At 46.0% G+C, this 22,906-nt stretch overlaps 1 protein-coding gene across 1 annotated transcript; it reads right to left on the minus strand.

The window, feature by feature from the left end:
• Positions 1-11,400: 11,400 nt before the first annotated feature.
• On the minus strand, positions 11,401-22,519 carry SERPINA6 (serpin family A member 6). The gene is made up of 4 exons (XM_006925648.2): positions 21,910-22,519; positions 16,561-16,831; positions 12,928-13,075; positions 11,401-11,586 (listed from the first exon to the last, which is right to left on the minus strand). Exons 1-4 carry the CDS (start codon positions 22,517-22,519, stop codon positions 11,401-11,403), a joined length of 1,215 nt encoding a protein of 404 aa, XP_006925710.2.
• Positions 22,520-22,906: the final 387 nt, after the last annotated feature.

Consider the following 22,906-nt stretch of genomic DNA (forward strand, 5'->3'; position numbering starts at 1 on the left):
ACGCACGAGGCCTGGGCTAACCTCATCCGATCCTCACAGTAGCCTGTGAAGGGTGGCCTTGCTCTCCTCACCCCAGGTTATGTGGTGGAGCCAGCCTTCACACGGGCGGTGGGGCTCCAAACTCCACAGTCCTCACCGCTAGCCACCCTGGCCTTACCCCCTCTCCCGGCTCCTGCTCCTGCTCGGACACCGAGCCTGGCTCCTGAGCACCTGCTCGTTTTCTGTCTGAACAAACCCCAAGGGCTATGCTGTGCCACTCCGCTGTCTCCACACTCAGCTCCTGGTGTTCAGCTGGCAGCCCCAGATCTGCTACCCAGAGGCTGCCTGTCACTGAGATTCATTTTCACTCTCTTCTGGGCCCACCGCCCAGAAGGGCCTGGGCGAGGTGGGACCACTCAGCCCCGTAGGCATCGGGACTAGTAGGCCGCAGGCCTCATGTCAGTTTCCATCAGCAGAGACCCTCATTCTGAACCAGGCCACCTGTAGCCAAATGTGGTGGCAGGGTGAAGTCCCAGGCCTCCTCTCCCTGATGGCAGGGGGCTGTGTCATCATCTGTGCCTGGTACCAAATGACACCTGGCCCCAGTACACTGCTCTTGCTTATGCTAAGAGGCTCTAGAATTCAGGGCCTCACTCCTCCCGCAGCCTGAGGTCGCTCCCTTACTCACAGAAACACTTCTGCTGTGTTTCCTAAATGTTCATGTTTGGAGAAGCCTGTCTGATTCTAAATGGCAAGTTTGCATTCAGTAGCTCACTCCAGTATTGGAAATGCTGGGTAAGTACCTCCTGTGTTGTCCAAACCCACCCTTCATTGCACAGGCATACCTTGGTGGGGTTTTTTTTTTTTTTCTCTGTTTTTTTGTCTTTCACAGGTAATGCATTTTCATCAATACCAAGGTCAGACCCGGCAAAAAGATTATGATTCACTGAAGGCTCAGGTGATGTTTAGCAATTTTTAGCAACAAAGTATTTTTAAGTTGTATATTATATTAGACATAATACTATAGCACACTTAATAGGCTATAGTATAGTGTAAACATAACTCTCATATGTACTGGGAAACCAAAAAATTCATGTGACTTGCTTGGACTGGAGCCCCAATACCCAGTCTCTCCCAGGTCTGCCTGTATGTATACAATGTTTAGTGCTACTTTGTAAATTAATAATTTAATCCCATGGCTAGGTGTTCCTGGGTTCAGAGTCACTTCTCTCTGTGACAGCTGTCAGGAAACAATCCCAGCACACCAGACAGGTGCACCCACCTCTGGTTGCTAAGTCTTATCGTGCAGCTTCTTCCTCGGTCTGGAGTGACAGCCCAGGAATACACGGACAGTCCCACATATCCCCTAAGGTTGGTGTTCTGCTACCGAGCAGGACAGAGTGTGTGGGCAGGGGCGACCCTTAAGCACCAGGTGCCATAGAGCACGCCAAGGATGCATCATCCTAAATAGACCCCGAGTGGTAAGACGTCAATTGCTCTCTGCCCACTTCTCAGCCCTGAATGTATCTGGAGCAGCACCCCACGCAGCCTTGGAAGTGGGGGGTTCACTCTCCTTGTCGGGAGGGGGCCTGGGAAGGAAGCCTGAACAGTGTGGCCTGCACAGTAATTTTGCGGGCATAAACTCTCGAGTCTTAAAAGCCTCACCATCTCGTCTCCTACCTGCGGAGGAAGCCCCCTGTGTCCACAGGACGCCACTTACCCCACCCCTGCCCTCTCCAGTCTAGCAGCGAGGGCTCAGCGCTGCCCAGACTCCCACCCTCTCACCTTGGACCCCATCCAGAGAGGATGAGGTCGTCTCTCCGATCCCTCGCTAGTTAGACATTGTGAAGGCCTCCCTTTAATCCGTGGGCTCTTACCAGGGAGCGGCCCCCAGGTGCCTGGGAAGGTCCTTCATTGAGTGCAAAGACGAGGTTAAGGTTTGCAGCGAAAGCCTGCAGCAAATATTTGCTATTCCAAAGTATGCCCCCATGGGAGTGTTACTGATTAACATCCTGCTCGGACATTGTGACATTTCTGCAAAAGAAAGACAGAGAGAGAGGCTTCCCTTATTCCCTAGCTGCTTTTCCAAGCCCGAATGTGATGGACAATCCTCCATGAGAGCTTCTGCTTCTCAACTCCAGCTCCTGGTGGGATGGAGTTGATCCAGGTGCTGAGTATCTCGTGGGAAGCAAGGCGATGGTGGATCCCATGAGGCCTCCTGAGTCCCCACCCCAGGGCTGGGCACTATGTGGGGGGCAGGGCGGGGAGGACTAAGACCTGCTCCCCCAACCTCCCCAGGAACTTTCAGTCCAGTGGGAGAGACAGACAGGAAAATCACTACTAGTAACACTAAGTTGTTTCAAGGTCAACCTACTACTTCACCAGATTCGTGAGATTGGAATCCTCAAGTGCCCAAAGACAAGGTTGATAGAGACCCTTTAAGTCAAAAATTTCAGACCTATAAGACTCTCCTTTTTATAACATAAATATTTTATGTGTCTCTCATCTCTTTGAAGTGAAATTTATAGCTAATATGACGTACCCGCAAAATTTTTAAAAAGCAAAATATTACTTTAATGATAATATGGAGGGAGAAATAAAAGTAAATTATAAGAAAATGGCGTTTCTTTTACTATGCAAACGCTCTGGCATAACCACGCTAGAAGACATAGTGATGTCGTCAGATGCGGGGCCAGAGGGAGAATCTCTGGGCTGCACACCGTTGTGTTGGCCCTTCAGCATACAACTAGAATATACTACCAGCCATGTTTTCTGTAATGGCGAAGCATGTTTGGTAAAGATCCAAAAACAAAAACAAAAACAAGAAACACCCCACACACAAATCCCCAACAGATCTAAATCTTCCTTTGATTGACGTGGTCATTGTCTTCATCAAAAATTCAGCGGGAATTAAAATCTTGGGGGGAAAATGGTGTTTTTATATGAAATAAAACACCCGTGGGACTGTGAAGGTCTAGGCTCAGCTATCTCACGCACAAGTTTTTCACCTAGATGAGCTTGATGTGGGACCTCTGAGTTGCGTGGGACCCCAGTCACTTCCTTGTGGTGGAGAGTCCTGAGCATTCCAGTATGTCTGGCATCTTCGACCCTCATTTGCTAAATGCCAATAGCACTCCCCAAATGTTTGTGAAAATCAGAAGTGCCCCGACAAGTTTCCAGAATGTTCCTTGTGCAATGCCTGCTCTGTGGAGACACCCTCCCTTCAGAGGTCACAGAGTAGACAGCAAAGTTGGGCCCAGGCTTCTATGCTCAGACAGCACAGGAGCCAGTATGGCCTGCCTGTCCCCTGTGCCCTGCAGCTGAGGGGCAGAACCTCAGCCTGGGGTGGCAAGGCTGCTTCCTCAGGCTGGGGGCTTTGTTGGCTTTGCCAAATGCCTCAGAGGGCAGGAGTGTGAACACTGTGAGGCATGACAGTGGTCACTGGGGCTTCAGAAGTGACATAAAAGTCATCATGGTGCATTTGACTTTCTGGAAGGCTCTTAAAACTGCTGCCATTCAGAAATAGATCTTTATAAGGAAGGCAGCAGAATGTACTGGAAAGAGCGTGAGGGTCTCCATTAGACATCTCTGGGCTCGAATCTCAAGTCTTTGAAATTCCTAGCTGCCGGACCTTGGGCATATAAACTAACCTCTTTGAGCTTGTGTTCCCCCTTGTAAAATGGCCAGAACTGAGCCTCTGGCTGATGAAAATCTCAGCAGCACCCAGGGAGCAGGAAGGAGATGGACAACATTGTTTCTAAGGTGGTGGGCATTGGCCCCTAGAAAGTGTGGCTCAGAAGCTCTCCACCTTCATGGAGGACATGAGTCCTGCTCTGTTCCCAACAGGTCAAACTCAGTCCCTACCACTGTAGCGTGAGCTCTTTTGCCAGCTGCGTGACACGGATACAGCTCCTTAAGCTCCTTTGGCTTCCATTCTCTGATCTGTAGAATGGAGCTACCAAGGCTGAGCTGTTAGGACTGTCTTGAGGGTTAAGTGCGGTTGTGCCTGTAAAGAGCTTGGTGCCTGGTAGAAGTGCTAATGAATGGTATTGGGTGTGTAATTTTAGAGCCAGAATGAGCCTCCCAGGAAAGCCCAGACTCCCCATTTGAACGTTACAGAGGAGGAAATGCAGGCTCACACACATTAAGGCCTTTCCTGTGTGCTGGAGCCAGAGCAGAACCAGGCCATTTGACTTCCGGTTTGCCCTTGATTTCAGCCTATTACACGCAACTGTAGAGAAAGGTTGGGAAAGATCTGATGGGAAAGCCTTTGTGACAGGAGCAAACAGAGGAGACAGTGCAGTCCTTCCTGGAATTCCCGGCAGGCAGGAAGCACAAGGCTTCCGAAAGCCACCCCGCGGGGGCTTCTAAACCAAGTCTGCCCTGGAACCTACTGGGCTCAATGTCTGAGAAAAACAACTAGAGCTAGTTATTGGCACAATCAGCTTCAGAAACAGAGGACCGCGGTTTGCTCTGGACTGATGAGATCAAGAGGAAAGCTTGCACAGGTAGACACGAACAAGCTTCCCAAACGCTTGCAATACGGCAGCGCACGCGCACACGCATGCGCACGCACACAGACGCACGCGCGCACGCACAGGACGCACGCGCCCACGCACACACGCGCAGAGGGCAAATGTCCCGCTGTTGGCCTTGCCTGGCTCCCGTGACACCTACCGAGGTTGCAGATTGATCCGTTTTGACCCCAGTGCTGCAAAGCTGATGCTCTAGGCAAGTCCATTACTTCCCAGGCTGCCCTGAGTAGCCATGCTCAGGACAGTGGCCAGCGAGGTGGGGCTCACTTCTGGTTAACTAGGAGTTTATCTGGTTAACACCTGCAGTCTGCCTAGCCGGTAGATTAAAAACAAAGTTTACCTTAGGATGGGATTTTATTTTGGTGGAGTCGAAAGAAACTGAATAGGAGATAGATAAACTGAATAGGAGATACGTTTTCCTTGGAGGGTATAAACGTGTTCAGGGAGGCCAGTTAACTTGTTCAAGAACACAGCACTCTGGGTTTGAACGCAGACCCTTAGCTCCAAAGGCAGTGCTGTGTTTCCTAAACCTCTGACTTAACTGGCACAACCACTTGGTATGACAGCAGATTTTAACTAAGATGATCCTTCTACCCAGGAGGGACTCCAGCTCCTTAGTATAACATTTTGCAGGTGCTGGGATTTGAATGGGATCTCAAAGGGTTTAGGATCTAGGCAAGTAGAGGTGATGCCGGAAGGGGTAAATTCCCCCGGCCGAGCTGGGGGAGGACGACTCAAGCTCTGTCCTGAGAGAGAAAAGGGTTATTTGCTGAGTGCAAGAAAAAATTCAAACGGTAATCAAAGTTGGTCAAAAGGAAAGTTTATTAGAGAAGGGGTAACGCTCCATAGACATAGCGTGGTCTCCGCTCAGAGGCAGATAGTGCGTGAGACTAAGAGAGACTCAGAGGGACAGAGACGATAGAGGGACACTGTACAGTGAGGGAGACAGAATAAAGGCACTGAGAGGAACTCTGAGTGCTCAGGGAATTCAGTTGATATGTTCTTTGTTTCTGTGAGTTATAGTTTTAAGACTTTGTTAACGCACTTTCCTTCCATACGGGCACACAGTGAGGAAGGGGAAGAGGAGTGTGAAAACGTAACAATATGTAGCATGAAAGGCCTGCTGGCGGTTCTCAGCCTTTGATCCATAGGTTCCCCATGTTTTTAGCCATAGGGAATGAATGATTTTATTTTGTGTAGTGGGCCACTCAAAGACTCTGTTTTCCCTTCAGATGTGGGGAAATGGGTTGTTAGCAATCCCAGCAGAAATCTTCCTTTGTTTTTCAGATTTCCTCTTTGGCCGTAGGGCTGATCTGCTCATGGCAGTTTCTTAATATAGCTTGATTTAACATTTTAGTTCCCTCGTCACCTCCCTACATTACTTCATTTTTCATTATGTTGACGTTTTGAAAAGTTGAGGCCAGCTATTTCATAAATTTTCTCAGCTTGGTTTGTTCTGATGTATCCCATAATTAGTTTCAATTAGATTATACATTTTTGGCAGAAATATAAAAAACATTAGGACCTTTACAGAGTATCACATCCAGAGGCACCTCATGTCTGTTTGTCCCTAATTAGTAATGTTAATTTTAATGATGTGGTTAAGTTCATGTCCATTTCTCCAATATACAGCTATAATTTCTTTTTAATAAGTGCTTTGTGAGGAGACACTTTGAAATAAATTTAAATATCTTGTTTTTTTTTTTATCAAACTCCTCATGCCCCCAGATTTAGCATCTATTGAATAATTTTTCCTGAATCAGTTTTTAGTATGATAGTCTAAACCTATTATTTCTTTCATATTTATCAGTGTTATCAGTATGGATTCATGAACTCTTAATTTTATTCAATGCATTTTAATCCATTACTGTTTTTATTATGTACATGTACGTATGTATATTTATTTAGATGTTCAAATTGTCCCAGGTACGTGTGTGTGTGTGTGTGTGTGTGGAATGTACTAGAAGCCATGAGTTTATACCTCCAGTTTACATCCTCCACTGAATTCTTCCTCGCTTTCTCCATTCCATATATGCATCTCTCTTCCTGCTCAATCCTACGTACCATATACAGTAGTCCCTCTCTGTCCGTGGGGGATATGTTCCAAGACCTCAGAAGTTGCCTGAAACAGTGGATAGTACCACACCCTATATATACTGTTTTTTCTTATACATAGCGATGATAAAGTTTAATTTATAAATTAGTAAGAAATTAACAATAATAACAAAAGAGAACAATTATATTGTAATAAAAGGTATGTGAATGTAGTCTTCCTCAAAATATCGTACTGTCCCCACCCTTCCATCTATGATGTTGTGGGGTGGTACGAGGCCTACGTGATGAGATGAAGTGAGGTGAAATTTTCCACTTAATTTTCGAACTGCGACTGGAAACTGTGGGAGGTAAAACTGAGGATAAGGGGGACTACCGTAAGGATCGTCACATTCGCTAGACTCATTCCATGACAAAAAACCGACCTGGAAAGAAGGTTTCTTGTTTATGGTGTGAGGAATCGGTCTAATTTTATCCTTTTTTTAAATAAATGGCTACTCATTTGTCCCAATATCATTTATTTAAAAGTCCTTCTTGATCAAGTATTAAATTTCCATTTGTACTTGAGTTTATTTCCAGACATTCTAACCTATTTCAGCTGTCTGCCTGTCTATTAATGTACCAGTACCACAGATTTAATTAAAGAATCTGTGTCCTGTGCTTTAATATCTAGTCGGGCTAGTCCCTCTCCTCCTCCCTCCCCCACCCTTCTTATCTTTTCCTTTTCAGGGTTTTCCTGGCTATTCCTGCATGTGTATTTTTCTATATGAACTTTGTTATCAACTTGCCTACCTATCCAGAAAAAAAATTGTTAGTATTTTTATTGGAATATCATTAAATTTGTCAAATTAACTTAGGGAAAACTGGTATCTAGATGATGTTGAGGCATCTTATTCAAGAAGAAAATCTTTCCATTTGTTCAAGTATAATTTTGCATCTTCAATATTCTATAATTTTCTAAAAATAGATTTTGCACATTTCTTGTTTATTTCTAAATGCTGTTATCTTTTTGGCTGTTATTAGGTTTTCGCATGTTAATTTTATATCCTGATACCATGCTGAATTCTCTCATTGTTTGAGTTTGTTTTATCATTGATTTGCTGGAGTTATGCAGGTATATTATATGTCATTTGTAATTAGACATAGTTTTACTTCTTTTTTTCTAATTCTATGCCTCTGCTTTCTCCTGTCTAATTGCATTATCTAATATCCCCTGGACATTGTAAAATGATAGTAGATATAATCTGGAAATGCATTTAGTATTTTCTTACTAATATGATGGCTTTAGGAGTCAAAGGAAAGTTTATTAGAGAAGGGGTAACGCTCCATAGACATAGCGTGGTCTCCGCTCAGAGGCAGATAGTGCGTGAGACTAAGAGAGACTCAGAGGGACAGAGACGATAGAGGGACACTGTACAGTGAGGGAGACAGAATAAAGGCACTGAGAGGAACTCTGAGTGCTCAGGGAATTCAGTTGATATGTTCTTTGTTTCTGTGAGTTATAGTTTTAAGACTTTGTTAACGCACTTTCCTTCCATACGGGCACACAGTGAGGAAGGGGAAGAGGAGTGTGAAAATGTAACAATATGTAGCATGAAAGGCCTGCTGGAGGGTCTCAGCCTTTGATCCATAGGTTCCCCATGTTTTTAGCCATAGGGAATGAATGATTTTATTTTGTGTAGTGGGCCACTCAAAGACTCTGTTTTCCCTTCAGATGTGGGGAAATGGGTTGTTAGCAATCCCAGCAGAAATCTTCCTTTGTTTTTCAGATTTCCTCTTTGGCCGTAGGGCTGATCTGCTCATGGCAGTTTCTTAATATAGCTTGATTTAACATTTTAGTTCCCTCGTCACCTCCCTACATTACTTCATTTTTCATTATGTTGACGTTTTGAAAAGTTGAGGCCAGCTATTTCATAAATTTTCTCAGCTTGGTTTGTTCTGATGTATCCCATAATTAGTTTCAATTAGATTATACATTTTTGGCAGAAATATAAAAAACATTAGGACCTTTACAGAGTATCACATCCAGAGGCACCTCATGTCTGTTTGTCCCTAATTAGTAATGTTAATTTTAATGATGTGGTTAAGTTCATGTCCATTTCTCCAATATACAGCTATAATTTCTTTTTAATAAGTGCTTTGTGAGGAGACACTTTGAAATAAATTTAAATATCTTGTTTTTTTTTTTATCAAACTCCTCATGCCCCCAGATTTAGCATCTATTGAATAATTTTTCCTGAATCAGTTTTTAGTATGATAGTCTAAACCTATTATTTCTTTCATATTTATCAGTGTTATCAGTATGGATTCATGAACTCTTAATTTTATTCAATGCATTTTAATCCATTACTGTTTTTATTATGTACATGTACGTATGTATATTTATTTAGATGTTCAAATTGTCCCAGGTACGTGTGTGTGTGTGTGTGTGTGTGGAATGTACTAGAAGCCATGAGTTTATACCTCCAGTTTACATCCTCCACTGGATTCTTCCTCGCTTTCTGCATTCCATATACGCATCTCTCTTCCTGCTCAATCCTACGTACCATATATAGTAGTCCCTCTCTGTCCGTGGGGGATATGTTCCAAGACCTCAGAAGTTGCCTGAAACAGTGGATAGTACCACACCCTATATATACTGTTTTTTCTTATACATAGCGATGATAAAGTTTAATTTATAAATTAGTAAGAAATTAACAATAATAACAAAAGAGAACAATTATATTGTAATAAAAGGTATGTGAATGTAGTCTTCCTCAAAATATCGTGCTGTCCCCACCCTTCCATCTATGATGTTGTGGGGTGGTACGAGGCCTACATGATGAGATGAAGTGAGGTGAAATTTTCCACTTAATTTTCGAATCGCGACTGGAAACTGGGAGGTGAAACTGAGGATAAGGGGGACTACCGTAAGGATTGTCACATTCGCTAGACTCATTCCATGACAAAAAACCGACCTGGAAAGAAGGTTTCTTGTTTATGGTGTGAGGAATCGGTCTAATTTTATCCTTTTTTTAAATAAATGGCTACTCATTTGTCCCAATATCATTTATTTAAAAGTCCTTCTTGATCAAGTATTAAATTTCCATTTGTACTTGAGTTTATTTCCAGACATTCTAACCTATTTCAGCTGTCTGCCTGTCTATTAATGTACCAGTACCACAGATTTAATTAAAGAATCTGTGTCCTGTGCTTTAATATCTAGTCGGGCTAGTCCCTCTCCTCCTCCCTCCCCCACCCTTCTTATCTTTTCCTTTTCAGGGTTTTCCTGGCTATTCCTGCATGTGTATTTTTCTATATGAACTTTGTTATCAACTTGCCTACCTATCCAGAAAAAAAATTGTTAGTATTTTTATTGGAATATCATTAAATTTGTCAAATTAACTTAGGGAAAACTGGTATCTAGATGATGTTGAGGCATCTTATTCAAGAAGAAAATCTTTCCATTTGTTCAAGTATAATTTTGCATCTTCAATATTCTATAATTTTCTAAAAATAGATTTTGCACATTTCTTGTTTATTTCTAAATGCTGTTATCTTTTTGGCTGTTATTAGGTTTTCGCATGTTAATTTTATATCCTGATACCATGCTGAATTCTCTCATTGTTTGAGTTTGTTTTATCATTGATTTGCTGGAGTTATGCAGGTATATTATATGTCATTTGTAATTAGACATAGTTTTACTTCTTTTTTTCTAATTCTATGCCTCTGCTTTCTCCTGTCTAATTGCATTATCTAATATCCCCTGGACATTGTAAAATGATAGTAGATATAATCTGGAAATGCATTTAGTATTTTCTTACTAAGATGATGGCTTTAGGAGTCAGGTTTATGTATATATGAAAGGTATAAATACTATATTTAAGGAAGTATCCTTTTATACTTATTTTTCTATGTGTCCTATCCATCCATTTATCATTATCTAATCTAATCTGATCTAATCTAATCTATCCGTCCCTGCCTGTTGTTCCATCTGGTTTCTTCATTTCGTTTAATGCTTTTTGCCCTTAACCTGGAGGGGGAGTCCTCTTTCTCATGCAGTGTCACTCTAGCGCCCTCTACTGACAAAGTTTAGCATCATGGCCCTGCTGGCAAAGCAAAAATAAAAGGTTCGATCCATTTTTGCAGAGCGGCAATGAAGGGAGGATTTGGAGTTGAGAAGCAAAAATCGATAAGTGTTTTGAAGCTATTTAAAAAATATTTTACATTTACCGACATATTTACCCTTACCGGTGCTTTTCATTCTTGCCTGTAGTTCCACCTTTCCATCTGGAATCATCTTGTTTCTGCCTAAAGAATTACTTAAAAGATTTCTTTAGTGCAGATGATAAACTCTTAGCTTTTGTTTGTCTGAAAGAAAAATCTTTATTTTTTCTTTATTTTCGAAGATTTGTTTTTGCTTTTTTGTTTGTTTGTTTGTTTTCGGAAGGTATGGTGACATTTTCCCTTTACCACTTTAAAGATGTCTTTCTGTTGTGTTTTTGGCTTACATGATTTCTTCTTTTGTAAGTTTTTATTTAGAAATAATTTCAAACATACAAACATTTCCCAAAATAATAATGTTTCCATATGCCCTTCGCCCAGCTTGTCCATATTACAGAACCATAGTGCACAATGATCGAAACTAGAAAATTACATTGATACGGATATTATTCAGATTTTGTGTTGTTCTGCCTTTCTTCTTCAACACACTGTTACCAGTCGCAGTGGTGGTTACTTGTTACAGAGGAGAACCTGGAGAAGACTAGGAGAGCCTTATACCCCCCAGATCTTTTCTGTGGGGTCCCTGGTGCCCAAAGTCAGATGGTGCTGTGCCTCCTGGGAGGGCAGACCCTTAGGTCAGATTCATAGCCTTGACCAGGAAGAGGCTGCTCCATGTGAATTCGTCAAAGAGCATGATGATGAAGGGCCGGTTGAAGTGGATGGTGATAGGCTCAGACTCCACCTTTAGGCTGACTCCAGTGGGGGCAGCTTCCTGCACGCCCTTCTCATCGAGTTGCAGCATGGCTTTGTGGACCACCTGTTGGGATGGACCGAAGGTCAAGCACCAGCTGTGCGTTGGGCACTTTCCACGCCTCGTTGCTTGGGCTCCTCCTATGCTCAGTTCTATGGATGATGAACCTGAGGCTCAGAGGTCACTTGTGGGCTCCTCATCTAAATGGCAGCCCCCAGGACTGGAGCTGAGGTCTGCCCACCTCCAGAACCTGGGCCACGCCTAGACTTCCTCCTTAGGAAGCGTGCAGGTGGGCCCACCACATGGTGTGAACTGGACCTTATCGGGTCGTGGGCTGGTAGAGGAAGCCCTCGCCCCCTTTCTACTTCGCTAATTAAATACTAGGGTTCAATTTATGCAGAGTGCTTGTGCCCACTCTGTACGGCAAGGCCGGTCTCCATGCTGAAACATCCCTTGGAATCAAAATTAGTAGGAATTCTGAAATTGGCAAAATGTTTGAGTAGCTCGTATCAAAAGCATCCCGGGGATCAGAAGTGGCTAATGAACTGCATTCTATGGTTAATAAGCACTCTCATTCCAGTAAGGAACTGGAGGCTCCAGAGTGGCTCTGGATGTGGGCACACATCGCTAGGAAGGAGCCGAGCTGCGCTAGGAACCCCTGTGGTGTGTTTTGGGAAATGAGGTTTTGAGTGGAACAGACCCTAGGTCAAATCCCAGGCTGTTATTCACTTGCTCTGTAGCCGTGGTGGGTTATTTACCCTCCCCAAGCCAGAGATTGCTCCTCTGAGCAATGGGGATAATACCCACTGTAAAAGGAGGTGGCCATTAGACTCGGTCCTTCACACACCATTATGATTTTTTCCTGCTCTTTCTTTTGTTTTGTCACCCACAGGACTGTGAAGTCCTGTGAGGGCAGGGCCACGTCTAAGCAATGAAGACATATCCAGTGCCTAACGCAGTTTGGGGCACATTGTAGATGTTCAGTAAATGTTTTCTGAATGAATAGATGAATGGATGGATGAACAACAGAACATAAAGCTGAAGGATGAAGATAACGAATGTAACTGGGCAGAAGGTTCAGTGTGATCTCCTCCAGACATTTCCCATTTTCCCTGTTCCTTTTTGCTGGGGGTGTGTTTTGCACAGTGTCCCCTCTGTGTGTCCTGGTGGAATAAGTAGACGCCCAGGCCGTGGTCCTCCCTCGTCACTCGCTTCCTGTGTGATCTTGGGGACAGCACTTTTCTTGCTGAATCTCTACTCTGTTTGTTGCAAAATAGAGGCTTGGACGAGGCTTGGAGCTCTCAGCCTGGGGCCTAGAGGCCTACTCAGAAGTGGATTCCATGTTGCTTATTATTTGTATAATAATAAATACATTGGGGGAGAATGATAGGATCCAGAGACACTTACCTTTGACAACTTCAGCTGGGACTCTTGGGTGATGCCTGAGAAATTCGCCTGCTGGGTGAGCAAGTCTGCAATACCCATGTCCTCCAGGAGGCTCCCGAGGTCATAGGCTTCAGAGATGGAGACCTTTGGGATGTACAGGTCCACCTGTCTGCTCGGGGGGAAGCGGATGGGGTTAGACTGTCCCGGGGCCTGGCCAGCCAGCCAGACTCTTGTTTCCTCTGTGATGGCTCCAGACCCTGGTTCCCAGCTGGACACACTCTTTGGGGCAGGGGAAGGGACAAGGACAGGGCAGGATATGCCTCTTCCTTTACCACATGGGCAGCTTCCTCTCTGGGCCTCTGAATTGGAAAGTTTTCAGCTCTTTGAGCTGATTCCACCTGCAATACAGCTGGACCACTGGGTTGTGGACAAACGGGTCTCTAAAGAAGTCCTTGTGCCCCACGTCACCCCTGGCAATTGCGGAGGAGTGGAGGAGGCCCCTGGCTGGGAGCAAGCGTCTTGGCTCCAGCCGTGCCACTAATGCTCGGTGGCATAGGCATGGCCTGCCCCTCTCCGTGCTTGTCCACATCCACACAGCAAGGCAGCATAGGGCCACTAGGGCCTCTGTTAGGGCTTGTCTGTGCCAAAGCCCTCAGATAGATTCTGCAGGAATTCGATGACTGGCCTGCAGTTTCCACTGGATAAAGCAGGTGAGGTTTCTAGAAAGTAAGAGGAACCGTGCCGGGAATGGAGTGCGTACGTACCGAAAGCTTTTTGCATATCAAGACATTAATTTCATTTAAAAATTTCTTCCTTTTCCTGCTCTCTAGAGGGAGAGACGATGTCTGAAACTCTGAGGCGGAGGGCCGTCAGCGAAAGGGCACGAGGCCTTCTCTGCACTGAGCAGCCCTGGGGAGGGCTGGAGCGCAAGCAGCCGAGACGCGCTTATTATTATTCAAGGGGAAACGGAGGTGGAATCACAGGTGAGCCTGACGTGGAATCCTCCTCTCGATGGGGAAATAGTAGCAGAAAATAAAGGAGACGGGCCTGCACTAAGCACCTGGTGGGCCGTGGTCGCCTTCTCTGTCTCATCTAGTCCGCGCGTGCTCACGCAAGCCTAGCACGTCAGAATCACCTTCAGTGTCCAGACTGAGAGACCGAGACTCAGGGGAGACTGAGGAATTCCTCCAAGGTCACGCCACTGGGAAGCAGCAGAGACGTGAAGAGCCCAGGACTAATCCTCACCCTGGGAGAGCCGCCTAATCCTCACCCTGGGAGAGCCGCAGGCACCACGCAGCGCAAGGGGACGGGAGGAGGGAGGGAGGGTGGACGCTCTGTGAGTGGGGCCCAGAGGCTTCCTGTGGCAGGGGGGCGCAAGCTGGACCCGAAGGACGCAGGCTCGGGTGCACTGGACAGCATGGCGTGGAGATGCCGAGGGGAGAGATGGGAGAAGAGGTGACAGGCGTGGAGGTGAGGGACCCTAGGGTCTCTTCTGGCACTCGGTGGACATCATTTGGATTGAACAGAGAATCGATGCTCAATCACACATGAGGGCTGATAGTGTAAAATTTTACCTTGGATGTTTATTTTTAAAAAATATTTTGAGAAAATAGCATGTGTTATTGATTAATGGTAAGTTAGAGAAATTTAGTGAAGAGATTATTTTGATATAAAGGGAAAGATTATCTACCTCATTTGCAACACACTAGGGTCCAGGATTTGTTAGAATCTTGGTATATTCATTATCAGCACCTGCTGGCTGTGCACCTGGATTATAGGTTCCCTTCGTGGGGGCGGGGTGAGGTGGGGTGAGACAGGTGAAATGGTGAAGAGCCGGCAAATGGATCCCTACCATCACCCACACACAAGCTCACATGTACCCCTCTCCTCCCCTCCCCCACTCACACATACTCAAGGACAGGTATGTCTGGTTCCAGGACTCCAAGAGTGCCATCTGTGTCCCCACATAGCCGTAGGAGATCCCCCTGAATCGCAGAGCTGACCACACCCCTCTTCCCTGCAGGGGTGAGGTCAAACTCCCAGGCACCTCCACTCTACTCACCTGCTGGATTAACCCCTCCAGAAAGACCAGCACTGAGTAGTGGAGGGTGTAATTCGAAGTAAAAATAACTCGAAACCATAGAGCTCAAAACCGACATATATAATAAAGTAGAAGAGCTTCTTTCTAGATTTTCTGTCCGTAAATTATTGGGTTACCAAGTTCCTTTGAGCAGATGTTTTCTCATTCTTTACTGCTGCTGCCCGGCCCTGCCGGAGCCCCGGGCACTGCCTCCCTGGCGTGGCCGGTGCCACTCCCTCTTCTACTGCCCGCTGGCTGAACTTCAGCTTGGGCTTACTGCACAGTTCAAAGCCAAAGCAATCTGCTCTGGAGCCCCTTCCCCGACTCCTGGGCCCGAGTGGGGCACCCCATCCCGCCCCCGCGTTTTACACGTCTCCTTCCCTCTCTCGCTCTGACAGTGCTCATGTCCTTGTGCCACTGTTAATTCCAGCAGAATCTGCTTCTGCTCTGAAGTGCATGTCTTTGATGTCTGTATTTTGTCTTATTCACCATTCCATCCCTTCTGCTTAGCCTCGAGCGTGGCACACAGCAGATGCTTCCATTTATATTAAGTGAATGAATGAATGAATGAGTGAATGAAAGAAACGGCACCTATTCCATGAGTCTTCCTAGCTACTCTGGTTCCAAGTGGCTGCTCCCTCCCCTGCATCCCCTTCGCCCTGAGTCTGCACCACCCTACCCACCAGCAGGTCCCACATTGGTGGGCGTTATTCTGATGGCTCCTGTACAGACAGAACTCGAATCTCCCAGGAGTGAGGACCATGTTCAAGAACATCTGCTCCCACCTCCTTTAAGGAGAGGATCGGGGCTGGGCATCTGCTCGATCGTAATTTTGATTGTCCTCTAGCTCAGAGGTGCCTGGGGGGAAATAAATCCATGTTTTTATTCATTCATTCATTCGTTTGTTCATTCATTCATTGCTGGGCCAACACTCCCTGAGTGTGCACTCTGAGACTGCCCCTTGCTTGGGCCTGAGATTCATTGGCTGGTTCTCCTGACCACTGACCCATCAGCTTGGACGCTCCTTACTCTTTTTTTCCTTATTCATTTATTACCTACCTATGTCCTTATTTTCTTACTAATTTACTGGTTGACTGAAGAAGAGTTAGATCCTCTGAGTGATTTGAGAACCATTCATAGGCTTTGTGTTGGTTCCATGATGGATGTAGTAGTCATTTTCATGATATTTTTTAAGGTAGTCTCTTGACAATCTTTTGCAGTGCTTGGTTTCAGGTAAGCAAGATAATAATATCGGTAAGTAGGGGGCTGGGTGATCGGTGAACTCAGTTTGAGAAAACAATGCAAAACTGTGATAATACAGAGTGTGGCTATTAACTTCTCAGGGAAGAGGGACCCCACTCTGTGGAATGCCCCAAAGTATCTCATTGCCAATCGATAGATGAATAAATAAATGTGACTTCTAGGTCAGAGACCCTCATGGCCTTTGGGAACCCAGCAGACAGAAAAACAATGAGCCCGGAAGGCAGATGCCCAGGTGCACCCCCTTTTCTACCCTCCCACTTTCTGGGAACATGTCCACTGCAGCGGTCAACACGGTTGGCTAGAGGGCTTACCTGCTGGTCAGGGAGTCGGACCACCTCTGGATGGTGTCCCGGCTCAGCGCAGTGACGACCGCGTCCATCTCCCCCGCGTTCGGGAGGACGAAGAAGACGGTGCTGTTGCCCACGTAGTCCAGCTGCACCAGCTGGCAGGGGAGCAGCGGGTCCTTAAGGTACTTGATCTCCCTCGACTGGAACATCATGGGCACTTGGACCAGGGTGGTCTCGTTCACGTAGAAGTTCTCCTCCCTGGTGCTCCCCTGGTCGAAGGGGTGTGCCCACATGCCTGCGAGAGCAGGGAGCGGAGGGCGGGAGACAGGTCTGTGAGAGCAGGAGCTTAGGTGGCAGCAGAGTGCCAGGGGAGACCACTAAGCAGGTGAGCAGCTCTCCTCACCCTGGAAGGTCCCCACCAGGGCCTCGAGCGTTTCTTGGTAAGATGTGTAATTCCCAGAGGCTTAAAGCCCGTTCCATCCTCTAGTCCTTGGCGTGGATCGAGGATTAGTTCTATTTCTGGGACTGGCCCCTACAAATGGAAGGAGGGCATGAACGAGAGGATGCTGGCCTTAGGCATCGGAGTAGGATTCAGTAAACCAGACTGCCTCGTCGCCCCTGCCCCTGAGTGGATCCTGGAGTGGGGGGCTCCAGAAGTGGTGCTGGATCTCAGCCTATGAATTCAAGGTCGGGGTGGGGGGAGGTTTGGAGCAATGGACCATCCATTCCATCCGCACCCCTTGATGTCCTGGCCACAGAAGCCCAGAAGGCAGCCTGGCTGCCCAGTCGACTGCACCCATTCCCCTGTGGGAGGTTCCTGACCTGCCTCATAGACCAAGGGCTACACTACTTTTCCTGGAAGCGGAGCCAGGGGAGAAGATTCCTTCAAGGTCACAGGCTCCCACCCTCAGCTGGACTCAAATTCCCTTCACCATGTTCCACAACATCATCACAGCCTGTTTGCTCTCCTTGTGTTGGGGAACTCATCACCTTCACAGATGGAACTTTCCACTGCTGGTCAGAACCAAAGCCTGCCCGATTGTAACGCCTGCCCGCTGAGCCTCTTTGGCCCTTCTGAGCTTATTCCAAACAAGTCTGGGTCTCCTTGCAGGTGGCAGATCTTTGGATATTTAAAGACATGGGTTGAATTTCACCAGGGCTCTAGGTTAAGTCTCCCAGGGTCTGGAGATGACCGAGGACCCTGAGTCTAATGGGTCCCAGGTGTGCTGGCTGCCCTTGCCCTCAAGCCCAGAAGCCCTTGCAAAGTCAGTGTTTCCCAGCTGAAGCTGCCTGAAGGCGGCCAGAGCACAGCTCAGGCAGAGCCTTCTCCATCCCTCTGCCTTCGGGATCAATGGATTGTGAAGCCAGAACTCTCGGTTCTGAGCTGGCCTATAGGCTACTAATGGACACGACAGGGAGAGGCTGGGAGATGTAGGGGAAAGAGCTGCGGATGCAGAACCTGGAGACCCGCGGTATGTCTGGTCCTTCCCTACGGACTGAGTGTGAACTCAGGCCTGTCTTTCTCACAGCAGATGAGATACTTTGACGATTCTCAAACCATCCTCCGAAGAATGTCTGGGGTCCTCGGAGCCGAAGGGGCTGGACCAATTCACAGTAAAAAGGTGGGTTAAATATTTTTTCCCGTTAGGTTTTCATCTTGAAAAGTTTGCTTTTTCCTGAATATTTCTTTTGTAGAAGCAAGCATAATGTATTCAGTTTGGCATAAAACAACATACAGAAGGAGGTCTAACCTCTACTTTAAGGGATTTCTTCTTGAAAATTCTTGGGCCAGGAGAACTCATGGTAGAGAAGCTTAAGAACTTATTGGGAATCACAGAGATCAAGGATGATTCCCTTTAGAAAATCTTTTAACAGTATTTTTAATGTTTTCCAAAAAAGAGCTGTCAAGAGCATTCATTAAATAAGGAACACGCAAGGGACACTTACGTGCCCTAAGTTAGTGATGACAGCTGTGCCTCTCTTCATTTCCGTTTATTATTCTGGCTTGCTGGCAATATTTCAGGGTGTTCCCCAGCTCAAACAGGGGCTTGCCAACTAGTTCTGCTGCATCACAGAAAATCTGTGCACAATAAGGCAGCCTACACCCTTATCAATGTCTAGTCCTGCATTCAGATGTTCACAATCTCCCCGATTTTATCACCAGGAATTACTGATTCCCATCAACTCAGCCACACTGTGGTCGTGAGGATGCTGGGAACTGTGAGAGGGAAGCCCTGTGCCGAACGATGCTGTGTCAGCACCTGTCCCACCAGCCCAAGCTCAGGAGGACTCTTCCTGTAGTTGGGTTTGCTGGGCTTTTCTTCCAAGGTTATGTTGCCCAAACCTCTGTGCAATATCTATTGAGTTCCTTCCACATGCCAGCCACTATGCAAAGGCACTGGGGCCACCAAAGAGATGAGACTACCATGCACAAGAGTGCAAGTCTAGTGCGAGAGGCAGCCTGTGGAATTTGTGGGAGCACCCAGAAACATTTTGGGGCAAACATTCCCAGACTCCTTGGCCGTTCCACTGTCAGTTGTAAAGGATGCTGCCTTTTGTATGGAACCGCAAAAGACCCTGAATAGCCAGAGCAATCTTGAGAAAGAAGAACAAAGCTGGAGGCGTAACACTTCCTGATGTCAAACTATATTATAAAGCTGTGGTAATCAAAACAGTATGGTGCTGGCATAAATACAGATACATAGACCAGTGGAACAAAATTGAAAGCCCTCGCACGTATGGCCAACTGATATTTGACAAGGGAGCCATTGACAAGATCAGTCAATGGAGGAAGGATAATCTCTTCAATAAATGGTGTTGGAAAAACTAGATATTTACATGCGAAACAAAACAAAATTGGACACCTACATTATACCTCTTGACAAATTAACTCAAAGTAGATTAAAGACTTAAAAATAAGACTCAAGCCATAAAACTAGGAGAAAACATAGGAAAAACGCTTCTTGACATTGGTCTATGTGATGATTTTTTTTTGATACCAAAAGCACAGCAACCAAAGGAAAAATAAAGAAGTGAGATCACATCAAACTTAAAAACTTCTGCACAGCCAAAGATGATGATCAACAAAATGAAAAGGCAACCTATAGAAAGGAAGTAAATATCTGTAAAGCATGTATTTGATGAAGAGTTAACATCTAAAATGTACAAGGAGTTCATACTAAGTAGCAAAAAACCAATCCAATTAAAAAACGGGCAGGGACCTGAATAGGCATTTTTTTCAAAGAAGATCTTCAGATGGCCAACAGGTACATGAAGATGTGCTCAACATCACTAATCATCAGGAGAATGCAAATCAAAAGCACAACGAGATGCCACCTCACACCTGTTAGAATGCTACTGAAAAAAAAGACGAGATAACAGTTGTTGGTAAGGATGGGAGAAAAGGGGGCCCTCGTGCACTGTTGGTGGAAGTGTAAATTGATACAGACACTATGGAAAACAGTATGGAGATTCTTCAAAAAATTAAAAATGGAACTACCATGTGATCCAGTAATCCCACTTCTAGGTATATATCCGGAGATGATGAAATCACTGTCTCAGAGGTATCTGCACTACCGTGTTCATCGAAACATTATTCGCAATAGCCAAGACATGAAAGCAACCTAAGGGTCCATTAACAGATGAATGGATAAAGAAAATGTGTGTGTGTGTGCGCGCGCGTGCGTGTGTGCACATGAGGGAACCAAAGGAAGCTTCATGGAGGAGGTGACTTTTGAGCCAAGATTTGAAAGGTGGGAAGAAGTTTTAGGTAGTTGAACAAGTTGAGGGGTGCTCAGGGGACCGAAAGGGCATGGGTTTTGTGGTAGGAAGAACACCCCCACCCTTGCCAGATATGTCCGTGTCCCGTGAATATGTTATGTTAATTAAGAGGAAATTAAGATTGCTCATTGACTGACTTTGAGACGAGGAGGTTATTCTGGATTATCTAGGCGGGCCTAGATAATGTGATCACAAGGGTCCTTAAAAGTGGAAGAGGAAGGCCGGGGGGCGGAGGCTGGTATCACAGTGAGGAAGGAGATGTGATGACAGAAGCAGATGTTGGAGTGGCTTATCACTGGCTTTAGAGAGGAATGGGGCCCATGAACCAAGGAATGCAGGTGGCTTCTAGAAGCTGGAAAGGGCCAGGGACAAATTCTTCCTTAGAGCCTTAGACCTCCAGAAGGAGCATGCCTTGTTAACCCAGTGTGATGCATTATGGACATCTGACCTCCAGAACTGTAACATAATACATTTCAATTGTTTTACGCCACTAAGTTTGCAGTAATTTGTTACCGCAGTGATAGGGAACTCATACCGGCTTCTTTGGGGACAGCCGTGCTCAAGGATGTGAAGAGAATTCAGCTTGGTCAGATACTCTGTATGTGTGAGAGAGAGGGAGGAAGAGAGAGAGAAAAAAAGAGAGAGGGGAGGGGAGGGAGGGAGGAGGCTGGAGAGGACAGAGGAGCAGATGACTCTGGGCCGGGGTTCCTTAACCTTGGGACTGTAGCCATTCGGGGCAGATATCATTGTGGGGGCCGACCTGGGCATTGTAGGGTGTTTATTAGCATCCCTGGCCTCTAACCAATAGATGCCAGTAGCACTTCCCACCCCATCCCTAGTTATGACAACCAAAAATATCTCTAGACATTGCCAAATGTCCCTGAGGATAGGTAGGGGTTGAAAACTAAGGAGTTTCGATTTTATTCTTAAGGGCCACATATCCCTAAATTTCTAATCATTAAAATGATTAGGGGAGGGTGCCTTTTTAAACATAGAAATTCTAGGACTTTCCTGAGGAGGTTTTGCTTTCGTAGGTGTAGTGTGGGATTTTAAATCTATAATTTTAACAAGTCTCCCTGGTGATTTTTATGAACAGGCACTTTAGAAAACCTGTTCCAAACGGGCGAGGAAGAACTGAAATTTGGCATGGGTGGGACCTGGTCGGAGCTGGCTGTGAGTGCTCAGGAAATCTGTAGACGAGAGCTTAGGGGCAGCCTCAGACTTCCTGAGGTCTGTCTGCTTCTGGCTGGATCTCCGGTTCTTGGCCCAGTGCCTCTCTCACAGCCAGGACTCAGCCACTGTTTGTAGACTGTGAGGCAGCCAGACTGTTCAGGGTTCTATGTTTGGGCCTCAAACCAACCTGTAAAAACTCAAGCAAGTCACGCCACTATTCTGGTTGTCATTTTGATCTTTTGTGAGATTATATAATTACAACTTCCTAATAGGATTATGGTGAAGAAGGAGACTCACAGATGTGCATGTACTTTGTAAAGTGAAAGCTTTTGCCTAAGAGTGCGCCCTGGGTTTTGGTAGCTGTTATCATTCTTGGCAATAATAGATGGGGTCTTGTCAGAATGGGATGGGTAGGGGTACCTTTGAAGAAGATGTAGTTGACCAGGATAAGTGTGGCCGGGCTATCCAGCTCCAAGAACGAATCCATGATTTTCCCCTGCGTCTTATTCTTGATGTACTCATTGATTTGTCTGCTGGCTCTGGCCCAGTCCTGGAAATCTGTAGCCAAGGTGTCCAACTCATAGTAATGTTTGGTGTCTGCTGAGAACGACTCCAGAAGCTCTAGGCTCTGGTTGAGGAACACGGTGTTGCCCATGATCATTTCCAAGGTGTCATCTGACTTGCTGAGGAGGTGGTGGAGTTTCCGGAAGCCCTGGTGGATCTTGGCCTCTGGTGTCTCAGTGAGGTTGAAGCCCAGGCCCTGGAGAAGCTGGGCCCGAGTGTGGCCGCGGGCACCCAGGGACAGCATAGCCAAGGCCATGGAAATGCTCACAGGGGAGATGAAGACGTTCTTGCCAGGAGCTGAGGCCACTAGGTGCTTGTACAGGTTGAAGGCAAAGTCAACATTGCTTGGAGCCAAGTCCCGGTGGTAGCTTCTCATGCTCACGTTGACATTGGGGTCCTCAGCCTGGACAGTCCAGAGGCCACTGCAGGACAGCCAGAGGAGACAGGTGTAGAAGGTGAGCAGCATCGCTCAGGATGGCTGGGCTCTGCAAAATTAGAAATGCTCGTTAGATGATATGGAGTCTCCAAGGCAGTGGGGCAGATGACCCCACTGAAGATCCCATTCAGGCCCCATTTCCTTCTTCTACATTGGCTGTGTGACCAGTCAGGACTCTGGGACTCAATTCCCTTCTCTGAAAGTATGATTTCTATCTGCCATGATTTACCGAGTATCTACCAGGTGCCCAACACTGACCTAGGTGTTTTGCCGGTATTTTCTCCTAACCTTCACCAACAAGCTAATAAAGTAGATAATTATTTTTATGTTAGGTAGGCAGAAACAGATGCTTGGAAAGGTTAAATAGCCACCCAATTGATATATTCAAAGTACTAAAAGAAAAACACTGTCAACCAA

Source organism: Pteropus alecto, unplaced genomic scaffold, assembly GCF_000325575.1.
Source record: "Pteropus alecto unplaced genomic scaffold, ASM32557v1 scaffold8, whole genome shotgun sequence".
Lineage (NCBI taxonomy): Eukaryota > Metazoa > Chordata > Mammalia > Chiroptera > Pteropodidae > Pteropus > Pteropus alecto.